This window comes from Meles meles, chromosome 8, assembly GCF_922984935.1.
Source record: "Meles meles chromosome 8, mMelMel3.1 paternal haplotype, whole genome shotgun sequence".
In the NCBI taxonomy this organism is placed as follows: Eukaryota; Metazoa; Chordata; class Mammalia; order Carnivora; family Mustelidae; genus Meles; species Meles meles.
In genome coordinates this window covers 60,669,580-60,682,344 of record NC_060073.1, presented here as the reverse complement: position 1 = coordinate 60,682,344, position 12,765 = coordinate 60,669,580, and the positions used below count along the sequence as shown (strand labels likewise).

Below are 12,765 nucleotides of genomic sequence, written 5' to 3'. Positions count from 1 at the left end.
CAGCCTGGGGGCTTGGGAGAACTCTAGAGAAGGTTAAGTGACTTGCCCAAGGTCCCATAGCAAAAAAGCAGTCCAGCTGGGCCAGACTTGAAAGGAAGGGGAGTTCAGAAAAAAACACGACTAAATAGAAGTCTGGTCAGCAGGAGCTTAACGTTGTCATCAAGATCTGAACAAGGCTGTCCAGAAAAGGAGCATTAATTTTGATCTGATGGCAGGAGGAAGAAGAGTTTTTGAGCGGGTTTGGGGGGAGGGCTAGGAAGGGTAGCAGCAGCTTGAAGACTAAATTTGAGTTTATCGGGCAGAGAAAAGGCAGAAAGGCTGAAAGCAGAGGGAACAGCATATTCAGAAATATGAAGTTGCTAAAATAACTTGATGAGTTCTGGAAAAATGTGTATATATATGTTGTGTTGGGAACAAAGCATGTCTAAAATGGTGAAGTTAAGGAGGTCAGGTAGGCTGGCAGGAGTCCTGCGGTGAGGGGCTGGAATGTCATGTTAAGAATATGGGGCTTACTCTGCCCTCGGCTCAGGTCACAATCCCAGGGTCCTGGGATCGAGCCCCACATTGGGCTCTCTGCTTATTTGGGAGCCTGCGTCCTCCTCATTCTCTCTCTCTGCCTGCCTCTCTGCCTAATTGTGATCTCTGTGTGTCAAATAAATAAATAAATAAATAAATAAAATCTTAAAAAAAAAAGAATATGGGGCTTAATTTGTAGGACGGGGGAGCTATAGAAGGGTCTGGAGCAGAGGCATGCACGGTCAAACAGCGTATCAGAAGCCATGCTCTTGTTGCTAGGAGCGTAGAGAAGCTGGGTTGGGGGAGAAACGGTGACAAAAGACTGAGGGTAACTATGTCAGTGTCAGGCCCAACCCCTGTTGAGAAATTGAAACTTTTTAGGAGCCTGCAGAGGTGTGGAGGAAATGAGAACTGAAACCTGGGCTCTACTATGGCTGTGGTCTGGGCAGGTGCCGTTAATAAGGGAAGTGAAACCGCTGTGCAGACAGGCAGCCCAACCTGGGGGAAGGTGGGATTCCTTGTGAGGGAAAGTGGGAGCCCTGATCCTGGCTAGGGTAGGGTGAGAGGCTGTGTTCTGGGGGAAGCCAAGGAACAGTCCACCACAGACCACTGTGTGCCCCACCAAGTTCCTGCCCCTCACTCCTGCCCTCAGGAAGCCCACTTCCTCCTGCCACGCTTTTGTTCGACCGCCTCTCTACCTAAACTTTTCCTCCCTCTTTTCCTTGTCTTTCTGGCACCCTGTGGTTCCTGACCAGGCCCTGCCCAGCCTTCCAGGAAGCCTGCTTTGAGCCGTGCAGGTTCCTGGCTTCTCACGGCCCCACCACCCACCTTGCCGAAGCTGGGGTGCAACCATGCTCTGTCTTGAGGCGTGTTTAGTTCAGTGGTCTTGGTTCTCCATGCCAGTCAATGCTACCTTGATGCAGATGCCTCTGTCTCATCAGACTCTGCCCATAAGAGTTCTTTAGGAGTGACAGGAAGTCAGAATCAGACTCTGGGGTCCCCAAAGAAGCCAGGTTGCTCTGTCTTCCCTAGAGCGGGTACATGGGAGGGCTGTTCATGGGCTAGGATGGTTGTTCTTTGTTCTGGGAAATGTTGAACTCATTGAGCCAAATAGGCAGATTCAGCGGGAGGGTCCTATATTAATCAGCAGGCCTGAGGGAAGCATTTCACCTCAGGTTCAAGTGAAGAGACTTACTGAAGGATCAGCTGTACTGAGACATGGGCAGGAGAAGGGAACAAACAGTAGGATGGCAGGGCATCCACCCAGGGACCTGGGCTGAAGGTGGGACAGGAATCATGTTACTGGAGCCCAGGGAGAAGTAGGGCTGCCTGGCAGGAATGGGATCAAAGAGGGAGTAGGGAAGGCACCAAAGCAGGGCGGGAGCAGAGGGAGAATTCGCCCAATCTCCCTCTTCTCTCATTCTCAGGTGTCCTGTTGCTTCTCATTGTCCAAACCTAAGCAGAAGCCAGTTGGCAAGAGGGCCTGGTGATGTGGCCCAACGTTCCCAGCCTGCTAGGGTACAGTGTAGGGCCATGGGTCTGGGTAAAGGGAGGTTAGTGAAAATAGAGATTAACTATCTCCAGATATGCCTGAAAAATTGTTGCCCAGATGCAATATCTGGATGATGACTGTGATCTTGATCCAGTCATTTCCTTGTGATTAGTCCTGGGCTGGAGAAGGTTTCTCTGGCTGTGGCAAGCTTCACCTTTACGTTCATTTTGTTACCATTTAGAAAGCACCATTTGGTCTTGATTGTTACAGAACTGGAGAATGATAGAGCCATGGGGACCTCAAGGGTAACCATTCCAACTTCCATAGTGACTGAGGCCCAGAGAGGGTGAAAGCAGGGCCCAGGGCCACAGGACCTGTGTGAGATGATGTTGGGGAGGTGTGTGCAATCACCAGATGGTGCTGTTAAGGCCACATAGCTAGAAAGTAGCAGAGCCAAGATTCAAGGGGTCAGTCTGACTTAAAACTTGACCAAGCTCTTAACCATGCCCCCAAGCTGAGTGCCCAACAAGCAGGGAAGAAAGGCAATGGAGTTAGTGTGACCCAGCCCAAGGTGACTTGTCTTTCAGACCTGCCCATCCTGTGGTTCATGGTCAACACACTCACAAACCTCCACCTGGGAGGAGTAGCAGTGAGGTCACAGGCCCAGTGCAGTGTGTGAGGTCAGAGGGCTGAATATGAACAGAAGACAGGCCCATGTGGACCTCGGGCACACCCTTCCTTAGGTTGCTGTCCTGAGGCTTCTACTGACCTGGCTGCCCACACTTAGTGTTCCATGGCTGGTAAACTTTTGGGACTTCAGGCTTTCAAATCCAGCCATCCAGTGTGCCTTGTCCTAGGTGCTGGGGATACAGTGACAAAGAAGATCTCCTCCAGAGATCTGTGGGGATGGAAGCACTGATAGGATAGATGAGATGAGCAATACACATGCCTATTACAGAATGTGATAAACATCATAAAGGAAGACTGCTTTTCAAAATTCAGAGCAAATATCCAAGCGGGACACCCAAGACTGCAGTCCACCTTTGTAGGCTCATTTTTTGGGATACTCAGACTGTCCCCAGACATGGCTCAGCCCATTCAGCCTGTGATGTTTGCTCTCCTGGGAGTGTCTTCCTCCTATGCCTCAAGGCCCACTTCCAGAGCAGCCTCCTGGGATCCCCTGGTTCAGACAGAGTCAGCCTTACCCATGTGGAACGACTATAAAACTTTGATTCCACACTTTGGAATTTCTTATTCAGGCTCAAACAATAGTGAGGGGATTCTAAATCTTGTCTCTGTTAGTTGAGTTTTCCATTCTTCCTTTCCTGAACATGACAGGTGCAGTAACCATTTGCTCTACTGTGCCCCCCCAGTGCAGGCTGGGGGAGTCCAGAAACTATGATAGAATAGTTAGCTTCTGGACACTGGAGTAGGAACACCTGGGTTCAAATCCTGCTTCTTACTAATTGTGTGAAGATGGGCAAGTTATTTATCCTCTCTGAGCCTCAGTTTCTCTATCCTTAAAGTCAAGATAGTGGGGTATTGTGAGAATCAATGGGTTAATACAGTCAAAGCCATCAGAGCTGTGCCTGGTACCTCATAAGCATGCGAGAAATGTTAGCTATTGTTATTACAGCTATTATTAGGAGCTAGTGGGTGTGCTTGTAAACAACTCCTCAGACCCAAGCAAAGCTGGTACAGATACACAGGCTCAACACACAGCAGCGCTTAGACATGGGGCAGGGTGGGGAACTGAAACCCCATTTTAAAGATGATCGGAGACTCAGAGAAGGCAGAGCATTCATTCATCTAACCACCCCCCCCCCTTTCTGGGGCAATTTCCACATGTCAGGCACTGCTTCTCTTCCCACGTCAAACCTACTGAAGCTTCAGAGGAGGGCCCTGTGTTTTAAACAAGCAGCCCTAGGTGATTCCCCAGCTTCAGGCGAGTCTGGGTAAATGCTAGGATTGTAGGATACTACCGCAAACATTTTGCCCCATTCTGAGTTTGGACTTGGGTTTTAGAGGGGCTACCATTTTCTGATGACCGATTGGCATAGCAGTTAACAGTGGAGACCCTGGACCTGATAAACTGGGTAGAAATCTCAGGTTGCTATTTATTGGCTGTATGACCTTAGGGTAAAATGGGGCTAATAATAGTACCTACTTCAAAGTTGTTGTGAGAATTAAATAATTTATGTGAATGTTGATACATAGTAGCTGTTATAAAGTATAAGCTATTATTATTACTGTGCCCAGTGTAGACAAGCATCAGAGAGAAGGCGGGGGTGGTGGATGTGATGATTCTTACCCTAGGATTGGCTCTGCCTACAGCGTTGGCGGTGTCTGTCTCTTTGGGGAGACGCACCACCTGCTCTCTTCCTCTGGAAGAGCTTTCCTGAGCCAGGGAATTCCCTCCCGTAGCGACTGACAGCAGCTCCCAGCTTCTGATGCCACGTCCTCTGCCCACAGCAGCATGGTGAGAATTAGATCACATCTCAGGGCCAACGCTGGACTGGAAAGACAGGCAGGTTTAAGTGTTGGCTTGTCCATTTAGGAGCCCTGAAAATGAGACGGGGGAGGACAGGTCCTGGGGAAGCTTCTCTTTGCAGCCTGGGCCAGTTTTGGCTGAGGGTGGAGCTCAGCTCCCACAGGCTAGAGGCCACAGGCCTCGGGTGTGTGGATATGTTGCAGACAGGGGAAGGGTGGGTACCCAGGGAGGAGAGGCAGGCTGCCAGGGCATCTGCCAGGCCTCCAGGATACTCATTTTGGCCCACTGCCCTCCAGCAGGGAGCAGACAAGTGTGTTTTGTTTTGGCATTAACTGGGCAGGCTGTGGGTAAATAGGTGGCAGGCTTCCCAAGCTGAGTGGGGCCTGCTTGTTTCATGGACCAGGGCAATGGGGTTGAAGAGCTGTCGCCTCCTCATGCTGCTGTCCCTCCCCTACAACTCCCATCTCCTTCCCCTGGTCACTGCCCAACCCACATCTCCACTCCACCCACCCCCTCTGGCCACCTTTCCTCCGCTCAGCCTGGGGGGTCCTCAACACAGAAGGGACTCTCAAAGGGGTAGACTCTCAAGCCTTCAGGTTGGGCTTTGAAGAAATTCCCTGGTGGAAGTCCCTGTGTTCCAGATGAGGAAACGAAGGTGGAAGGAGGTCTGGGACTTCCCTGGGTCTTTGCAATGAGTCAGGGGTAAAACTGGGACTGGAGTTGGGCTCAACACCCTCCCATGGGAATTCCTCTTTTTGTGTTTTTTTACATTTACAAATAAAATGAGAACAAAATGATGGGAAACTGAAGGAAAACACATGCACACACAAAGGAAGCTCACATTGGTGGGCCAGCACAGTTGCAGGCATTTTATATAAACATTCCCATTTAATTCCCACCACAACCATGCAAAAAGTCATCATTTGCCTTTTAAGGACAAGGGAACTCAGTTGAAAAGAGATTTCAGAACTTGGTCAGGAACCCAAAGCCAGGCGGAAGAGGAACCAAACATCTAACCCAGGTTTACCTGACCCCAAGTCCCTATGATGTCAATCCTCCCCCTCCCACACCTGACTATTTTACCTATCAGTCCAAGTTTCCCAGAGTTGTGATCACTGTGCAGCTCCCAATAGGAAGGCCCTTGTTGGTGTCCCACATAGACAGTCATTCAACCTTCCTTGATGTGTCCCAGGATGGGCAGTCACTAGCTTACGTAGCTCCTCAGTTCTTTATAGATGACATAGCTGTGCCAAAAAGGTCACATTCAGCAAGTGCCTGGCAAAGACCTTGGTTTCCTGCTTTCTGATATCAAACCCATGTGACCGTCAGCTCCTACTACAGCCCTGGGACTGGCTGTCCCTCACCCCCACCCAAGCTCTAACACTCCCTGGCACCAGTTGCCCAGATAATTCCCTGTCCCAGTGCCTGCCTCTCAGGAACCTACCTCTGGCCTTAGGCCTCTGCTACCTCCTAATGGAATCTGGGTCCCTATGACTCTCCTGACCCTGCATGTTCTGGACTCACGGCTACTTTATACTTTAGTCCATGTGTTGAGATTGGGAGTTCCTGGAGTGCAGGGCCTGGGTCTTATTCCAGAGACCTGCCCATGACTGAGCCCAGAAGAGGGCTGATGTTGAGTGTTGCTGGATGGAATCCAAGGTCTAGTTCTGCCACAAACTCACTTTGTGTTCTAGGGCGAGCTGCTGCGCTCATCTTCAATAACCTTGAAGCTTCACTTGAGTGGGCTGTGATGCTCTGTCTTGAGAGCTGCTCCCATACCAGGTTTCTTAGAGGACTGTGTTGAGGGGATTAGCTCCCGAAGGAGCAAAAGCTATTCTGTGTGTGTGAAGAGGGGGGTGGTGAGTGGAAGTACAGGGAGAAAGGTGACTAGGGTAGTAGGGAGGTGAATGGGAGTAAGGTCCACAGACTGCATTATTTGCAGCAGCACAGCCTGGTAGTCTCACTGGGGCTCCAACAGGGAATAGCTAGCCTCTGGGTGGGCTAACAGGTATTCCTGAGCAGTCTGAGCCAATGTGAGTGGGGGATAATGATAGAGCAGGAAAGGGAGCAGAGAGGGCTGTGAACCCTAGCAACAGCAAGGGTAAGAGGTGACCTGGTACAGTATGGGCATATGGGATGGAGGCCACCTTCTCTAGAGCCTTGGATGGAGTGCCAGTCTGTCCCAGGTGGCCGCTCTGAACAGTGGTGGGGTGCTGTTCACATTCTAGTCATGCTCAAGGGCTGCTGTACACTTCATATCCCCGGAGTTTCTCCTGGGAGCCCTGTGGAATACTGGAATAGCTCATCTTCCAATGCCTACTCATATGTCTGTTCTAGGCCAGCTTTTAATCACTTAAATTTAGAATCACTTTCCTTCTGGAAGATTGTATAGCAGAATGCACCCTGGAGGAAAGAGCATAGCTTCAGAGCCAGGAGGGGCCAGGGGCCAGGCCTGGCTCTCCCGTCCTAGCTTTGTGACCTTGGGCTAGTCATTTCGCTTCTGATCGTCAGTCTGTGAAATCCGTGAAATGGGGTGTTATGTATCATGAGAAGTTGTAAAGCTTAGAAATAATGTAAATAACATGTCTGCTTCAATACCTGACACACAGAAGAGGCAAAATAAATGACAGCGTTATTAATTCCTTCCCAAGGTGAGAATCACATCTGTGGCCTCTTTGGTGGAAAGGAGCCAACAGCTACTTGCACTGCCCCAGGGATGGGGGAACTCACCTCCTCTAGGGGCAGATCTGCCTGGAAAACCTTCTTCCTTTGATGCAGCTGAGACCTATCCCCAGTCTGTCTCTGGAGCCATAATGCATGCTGCTATGTGGCCAAAGGACAGCTCTGGACATTACCACAAAGAATTTCAAGAGATTTTATGTCTGGTAACACAGTGCTTATCTGCACTACAGGAGCAAGGCTCTGGAAGTTCCCAGCCTGGTTCAAAGGAGTACGTTTTAGGGCAGGCTTACATAAATCATAGAAGTCCCTTTCCCCCTTCCTATAGAGTTTCGAATATAGGGATTGTATCCTCCTGAGTCTGCCTTTTTTTTTTTAAGATTTTATTTATTTATTTATTTATTTGACAGACAGAGCCAGACAGACAGAGATCACAAGTAGGCAGAGAGGCAGGCAGAGAGGGAGAGAGGAGGAAGCAAGCTCGCCGCTGAGCAGAAAGCCTGATGCGGGGCTCCATCCCAGGACCCTGAGATCATGACCTAACCTAAGGCAGAGGCTTTAACCCACTGAGCCACCCAGGTGCCCCCACCTTTTTTTAAAGACTTTATTTATTGGGACACCTGGGTGGTTCAGTGAGTTAAAGCCTCTGACTTCGGCTCAGGTCATGATCCCGGGGTCCTCGGATGGAGCCCCACATCGGGCTTTCTGCTCAGCAGGGAGCCTGCTTCCTCCTCTTTCTCTGCCTGCCTCTCTGCTTACTTGTGATCTCTGTCTGTCAAATAAATACATTAAAAAAAAACCTTTTTTAAAAAAAAGATTTTATTTATTTATTTGACAGAGAAAGAGATCACTAGTAGGCAGAGTAGCAGGCAGAGAGAGAGAGGGAGGGAGAAGCAGGCTGCCTGCTGAGCAGAAAACCCAACTCAGGGCTCGATCCCAGGACCCTGAGATCATGACCTGAGCCGAAGGCAGAGGCTTAATCCACTGAGCCTGCTTTTTTTCTGGGTGAACTCTCTCAATTCCTTTGAACAAGAGGCAAATGGGAGAACTGGATTCTGGTCCCAAATTCATCACTTCAGGGCAAGTTACTTATCTTTCACTGAGTCTCCAGTTCCTCATATGTAAAATGAATGAAATCTCAGGATTATAGTGAAGATTAGCTCAGAGAAGTAATAAAAAAGTTTGGAGTTTGGGAAAGGCACTTAGTAAATGTAAAACATATTTACAACAAACCAACAAACATATTTCTGAAAAAGCAGTTAGCAGGTCATCTCATGTTGCCCCTTAGCTTTTTATCATACCCCCAAAGGAAGTCATCCCAGAAAGTTTATGCCGTTCCTGCTTTTAGAATAACGGCAAATCACGTGGAAGATGCCCTCCTAAACCCACAAAATCGAGCCTCAGGGTTGTACTTCATCTGTGAAGAGCCTACTAAGTTCCAGGCTCATTCACTTACTTTATTCCATAGTTGGGGACCAAAACCCAAAGAAGGCTCAGCTTATCAATAGTAGAGGCTGGATCCCAAATCTCCCCACATCTAGCAATTTTATACCTAGTCCTCCCCTCTAGGAAAAGAGAGGTGATGGGAAGCTAATCTCTGAGCCAGACTAGTTGCACCAGGACTAAGATCCAGCAAATCTTTGTTGAGCACCTTCTGTGGCATAACGCTGCATCTGGGCAAGCACTGTTACCCCTCCCCCACGAACCTAGTGTCACTCACGGAATGGCTGGTCTGGAACTCAGCCTTGCTGAAGGCTGAGGTGGATTTTGTATTGCTAACTTTTATATCCCCAGTGTCTGCCAGAAGGCTTGGCACAAAGCAGGATCTTAGCAAATATTTTTTGAATGAATGATGAATCCGTACGCATTTATTGAGCACCGACTATGTACCAGGCCTCGTGTTAGAAGAAATTCCACTCAAGACAACAAGCCTGCAGGGCTGGTATTATATCCCCAATTTACAAGTTAGAAAATAAACACTGGGGGTGCCTGGATGGCTCAGTCGGTTAAAGGCTCAGGTCGTGATCCCAGAGTCCTGGGATCGAGCCCCACATAGGGCTCTCTGCTCAGCGGGGAGCCTGCTTCCTCCTCTCTCTCTCTCTCTCTGCTGCCTCTCTGCCTACTTTGATCTCTGTCAAATAAATAAATAAAAAATAAAAATCTTTAAGAAAATAAACACTGGAAGCAGTGAAACTGATCAGCTCAAGGCCTCACCGTGGATTGGTGCTGAAGCTGAGATTGGAGCCCAGTCTAGCTACCTTGGGCTTCAGCTCTGCTGTCGCACAGCTGTCAGGGAGCTAGGCCGCTGCCCACCTGCTCCATTGCCCCAGGCCTTCCCTGATAGTGACTGAGGGCTCGGTGAAGGGCTGACTTTTGAATAGCCTGAAGGAAACTAGAAAAAACAAGCCTGATCTCCTAGTTTCTACACAACTGACTCATGCATAGCTCTGATTCTATCACCTTCCTGTATAAGAATCTAAGTAATCTGAGGTGAACAACCTGTATTTGAGTCCCATCTTCCCAATTTCTGGCCACTTGTGGCCTCAGGCAATATACTTGGGTCTCTCCCGGCCTCAGTGACTTTCCTCTTTTGCCTGACTACGCTTCTGAGAACAGTTGTCTGGGACCCCAGCTTCTGAGAAAACCGTGGGGCGATCTAGTTCACCCTCCGCACATCCCCGTGGCTCTGGAAGAGGTATTTTCATTTTTCTAAGGACCCCCAAGGGGTCCCTGTCTCAAGATGGTCTGGACAGGGCGGGAACGTAGGTGGAGGGGGCTGCCCGGATGAACAGCCCCAGTGACAGAGGAAGGCAGATTTCAGTCAGAGGCACAGAGTGGACTGACACCCAGAAGTCCTGACTCCCAGACAAGAGCTTCCTCTGTTGCCCTTGCTGCCTCCTCTACTTTTCTTCATGGTTATCATCACGTTTTTTTGTTTTGTTTTATGACCCAGCGAGCCCTTCGTGACGCAGTGTCTAGTCTTGCTGTATGAAAAGTCTCTCCTATGGGCACTAGCCTCCCCACCTGTGAACTGGGGATCCTGATCTTAATGACATCACGGTTCCCCTCCAGCACACAGTCAGTGGTCTTTGACGAGAATGCCCTGTAGCAGAGAGCCGTTTTCTTCCTTACGAGGCCACGAGATAGCCCCCTGCTCGGCATCGCAGCAGTGGGCACCTGTGGCCCGCTAAGGAAGAACTTGTCGATGCTCGCCCCCTCACGCTTGCCTATCTGGCCAGCGGATTCGCTCGCCAGAGAGGGGTGTTGGAAGACCGGAAAGAAGTGGAACTCTCCTACTGCCACAGGCACCCCTTCGCGTACAGTAAAAACTTCACTCTGAGTCTCGTCCCCCGCAACCCAACACACAGACACACACAAAAGCACTGCAGCCCAAAAGCCCGCAGGAGGCGGGGGCGGCTTGTGCGCGTGCGTCGGCGCAGAGCCCTCTCCCGCCCACGTGCGCGGCCCCGATCGGAGGCGCGCGCCCGGTTGGCTGGCGGGAAGGCGCGCGTGAAGCCCCCGTCTGGCTCTGGGTGTGGGGGAGGGAGCACTGGAGGCGTTTGGAACGTGCCACTCTCGGAGACAACGGGGGGATTTTCGCGCTCCTCTAGTGTTTCTACCCCTCCTATTCGCCGACCGATCCGTTAGTTCCCCCACGTCCCCCGCCGAGATCCGAAGCCCCGCGCCGCGGCCACGCTCCCTCTCTACAGCGTGGCCCAGCCCCTGGAACCTCGCTTTGGACTGTGTTGTCCCCTCTGCCGCCGGAGTGGGGCGCTGCGCCACACGGTGGGGCCGGAAATTCCCGCGGCCGGAGTGGAGGAGCCGAAGCTGAGAGCGCGGCACCGCCTTCCACCTTCCCGGGCCGGGCGGGGGCGTTGGGCCCAGCGAGGGCTGGGCTGCTTGAGTGGGGGCGGGAGGCCGCGTCTGCGAGGAGCTGCGGCGCCGGCGGGCGGGGAACGGGACAACGCTGCTGTTCTAGAGCCTTTCGGCGCGCTCGGAGACCCTGCGCCCCAGCTCCTGGGCCCCCGCCCCCTCGCGGTCTCCGCCTCCTTCCCTCACACACCCCCCGGGCCGCCGGAGCCCCGGGCCTTCCCGGAGCTCCTCCTCCTTCTCTTCACACTCGCGGTCCGACCCGGGTCCTCCAGCCGCCTGTCGGCCTTGCCTTGCTCCCTGCCGGGCGAGTCCTCGTTCTCAGGCTCTCCTTGCACACGCACACACACATACACACGCTTGCCGGGCCTCCCCTCCTCACGGCCCCCCATCTCCTCGTCCGAGCTGACGCCGCCGTCGGGGGGAGGATTGATGTCCCTTCAGCATCATGCAGCCGCCGCCGAGGAAGGTGAGGGTGCAGTTGGGAGGCTTTGCGGTTTGGGAGGGATGTGTACAAGGGACGCGGCTGGGGCGCCCCCTCCCCCTTTCCCTAAGGGGCCGTGACCGCCGTCGTCTCGGGCTTGTCACCGAGTTGCCGCTGGCTTCAGTCGGGGGCCACGCGGATGAGGTGTCTTTCCGATGAAGGTGCTGCCGGGGCTCGTCCCTTTCACCGCACGGGAGACCCTCATACATTTCACAGGAGTTTCGGGTGTGCATTTGTATGTGTGCGCGCGCATGGCAGTGCTGCTCGCTGCAAAGTGCATTCTCGGGGCTGCACCGAGGGGAGGCGGGGAGCCCCTGCAGCTTCTCAGAGCCTGTGCTTGTGTGATTGTTTAGTCTGCGCCAGGTTTGAGCCCTCCGGCTGCTTGTCGCCACCCTTGCCCATTTGATCATTTTCAGGGAATTTGTTTCCAGCGTAGCGTTAAGGTTCGGCCTGCCTTTCCCACGGGGCGGCCGAAAAGAAGTTGGACTAGTCACCGCCCCCCACCCCAGGGGAAAACAAGAAATTAAGCCTGCCCCCCTACCCCGTCCTGCCCCTCCCCTCCAGCTAGGGGGCCGGGAGGCTGGTGCTGTCCCTGTAGAGCGAGAACCGGGCGGTGCGTGGCGTGTGCACCGCGATCTGGGCTTGGGGTGGGAGTGACGGGTGCTCTCGGCGTGTCAGCGGCTCCCCCCGCTGCGCCCTTCGAGAACTGTTTCACTGCCCTCTTCCCCAGCGTTTTCAAGGGCTGAGGCTGTGTCCTTGTCTTTTTAATTCTGCGAATGGTTACTGAATGTCTACCCTGGGCATTGGGTGGAGAAGGTTGTTCTGTCCTCCCTTCGTGGGCAAACATTTGCCGAATGCCTAACTCGCTCGCGTCTGCTTCTTCTTTTTCTCTTTCTTAATCCGTGTTTCTCCAGTTAAGTGCCTCTTTTCTTTCACACATGTACTCCCACCCCTCCCGGCTAGCCCGGCTCCGCGGCGGCGGCGGGGATTCCAGGCCCACTGTAACCTGGAACCCTGGGGTCCGGGCCTGGCTGGCGAAGCACTGGACGGCTTGCATTTGCTGTTCTGTTTGAAGTGGAGCCGCCACGGGGACCGGCTTGCTGGGGTGGCTTAAAAGCACTGCATATGCTGGAAGGTCACTTTTGCTTTCTCCTTTGTAAGAAAGAGATTGTGATTTGATGCGCTGTCAGCGAGCTGGCATCCTGAGACTGTGCTTTCTCGCAGCCATTATGG

The 12,765-nt window shown here is 52.2% G+C and overlaps 1 protein-coding gene across 2 annotated transcripts in view; it reads left to right on the top strand.

Moving 5' to 3' along the window:
• Positions 1-11,006: 11,006 nt before the first annotated feature.
• Positions 11,007-12,765, top strand: part of FCHSD2 (FCH and double SH3 domains 2) — a 284,199-nt gene continuing 282,440 nt past the window's right edge. The window contains exon 1 of one of the 2 annotated variants that reach the window (XM_046015694.1): positions 11,007-11,517. In XM_046015694.1, coding sequence (XP_045871650.1) covers positions 11,497-11,517 — 21 coding nt within the window. In that variant the 5' untranslated portion in view covers positions 11,007-11,496. The remainder of the gene's footprint in view (positions 11,518-12,765) is intronic. The other variant, XM_046015695.1, reaches the window with a different exon arrangement.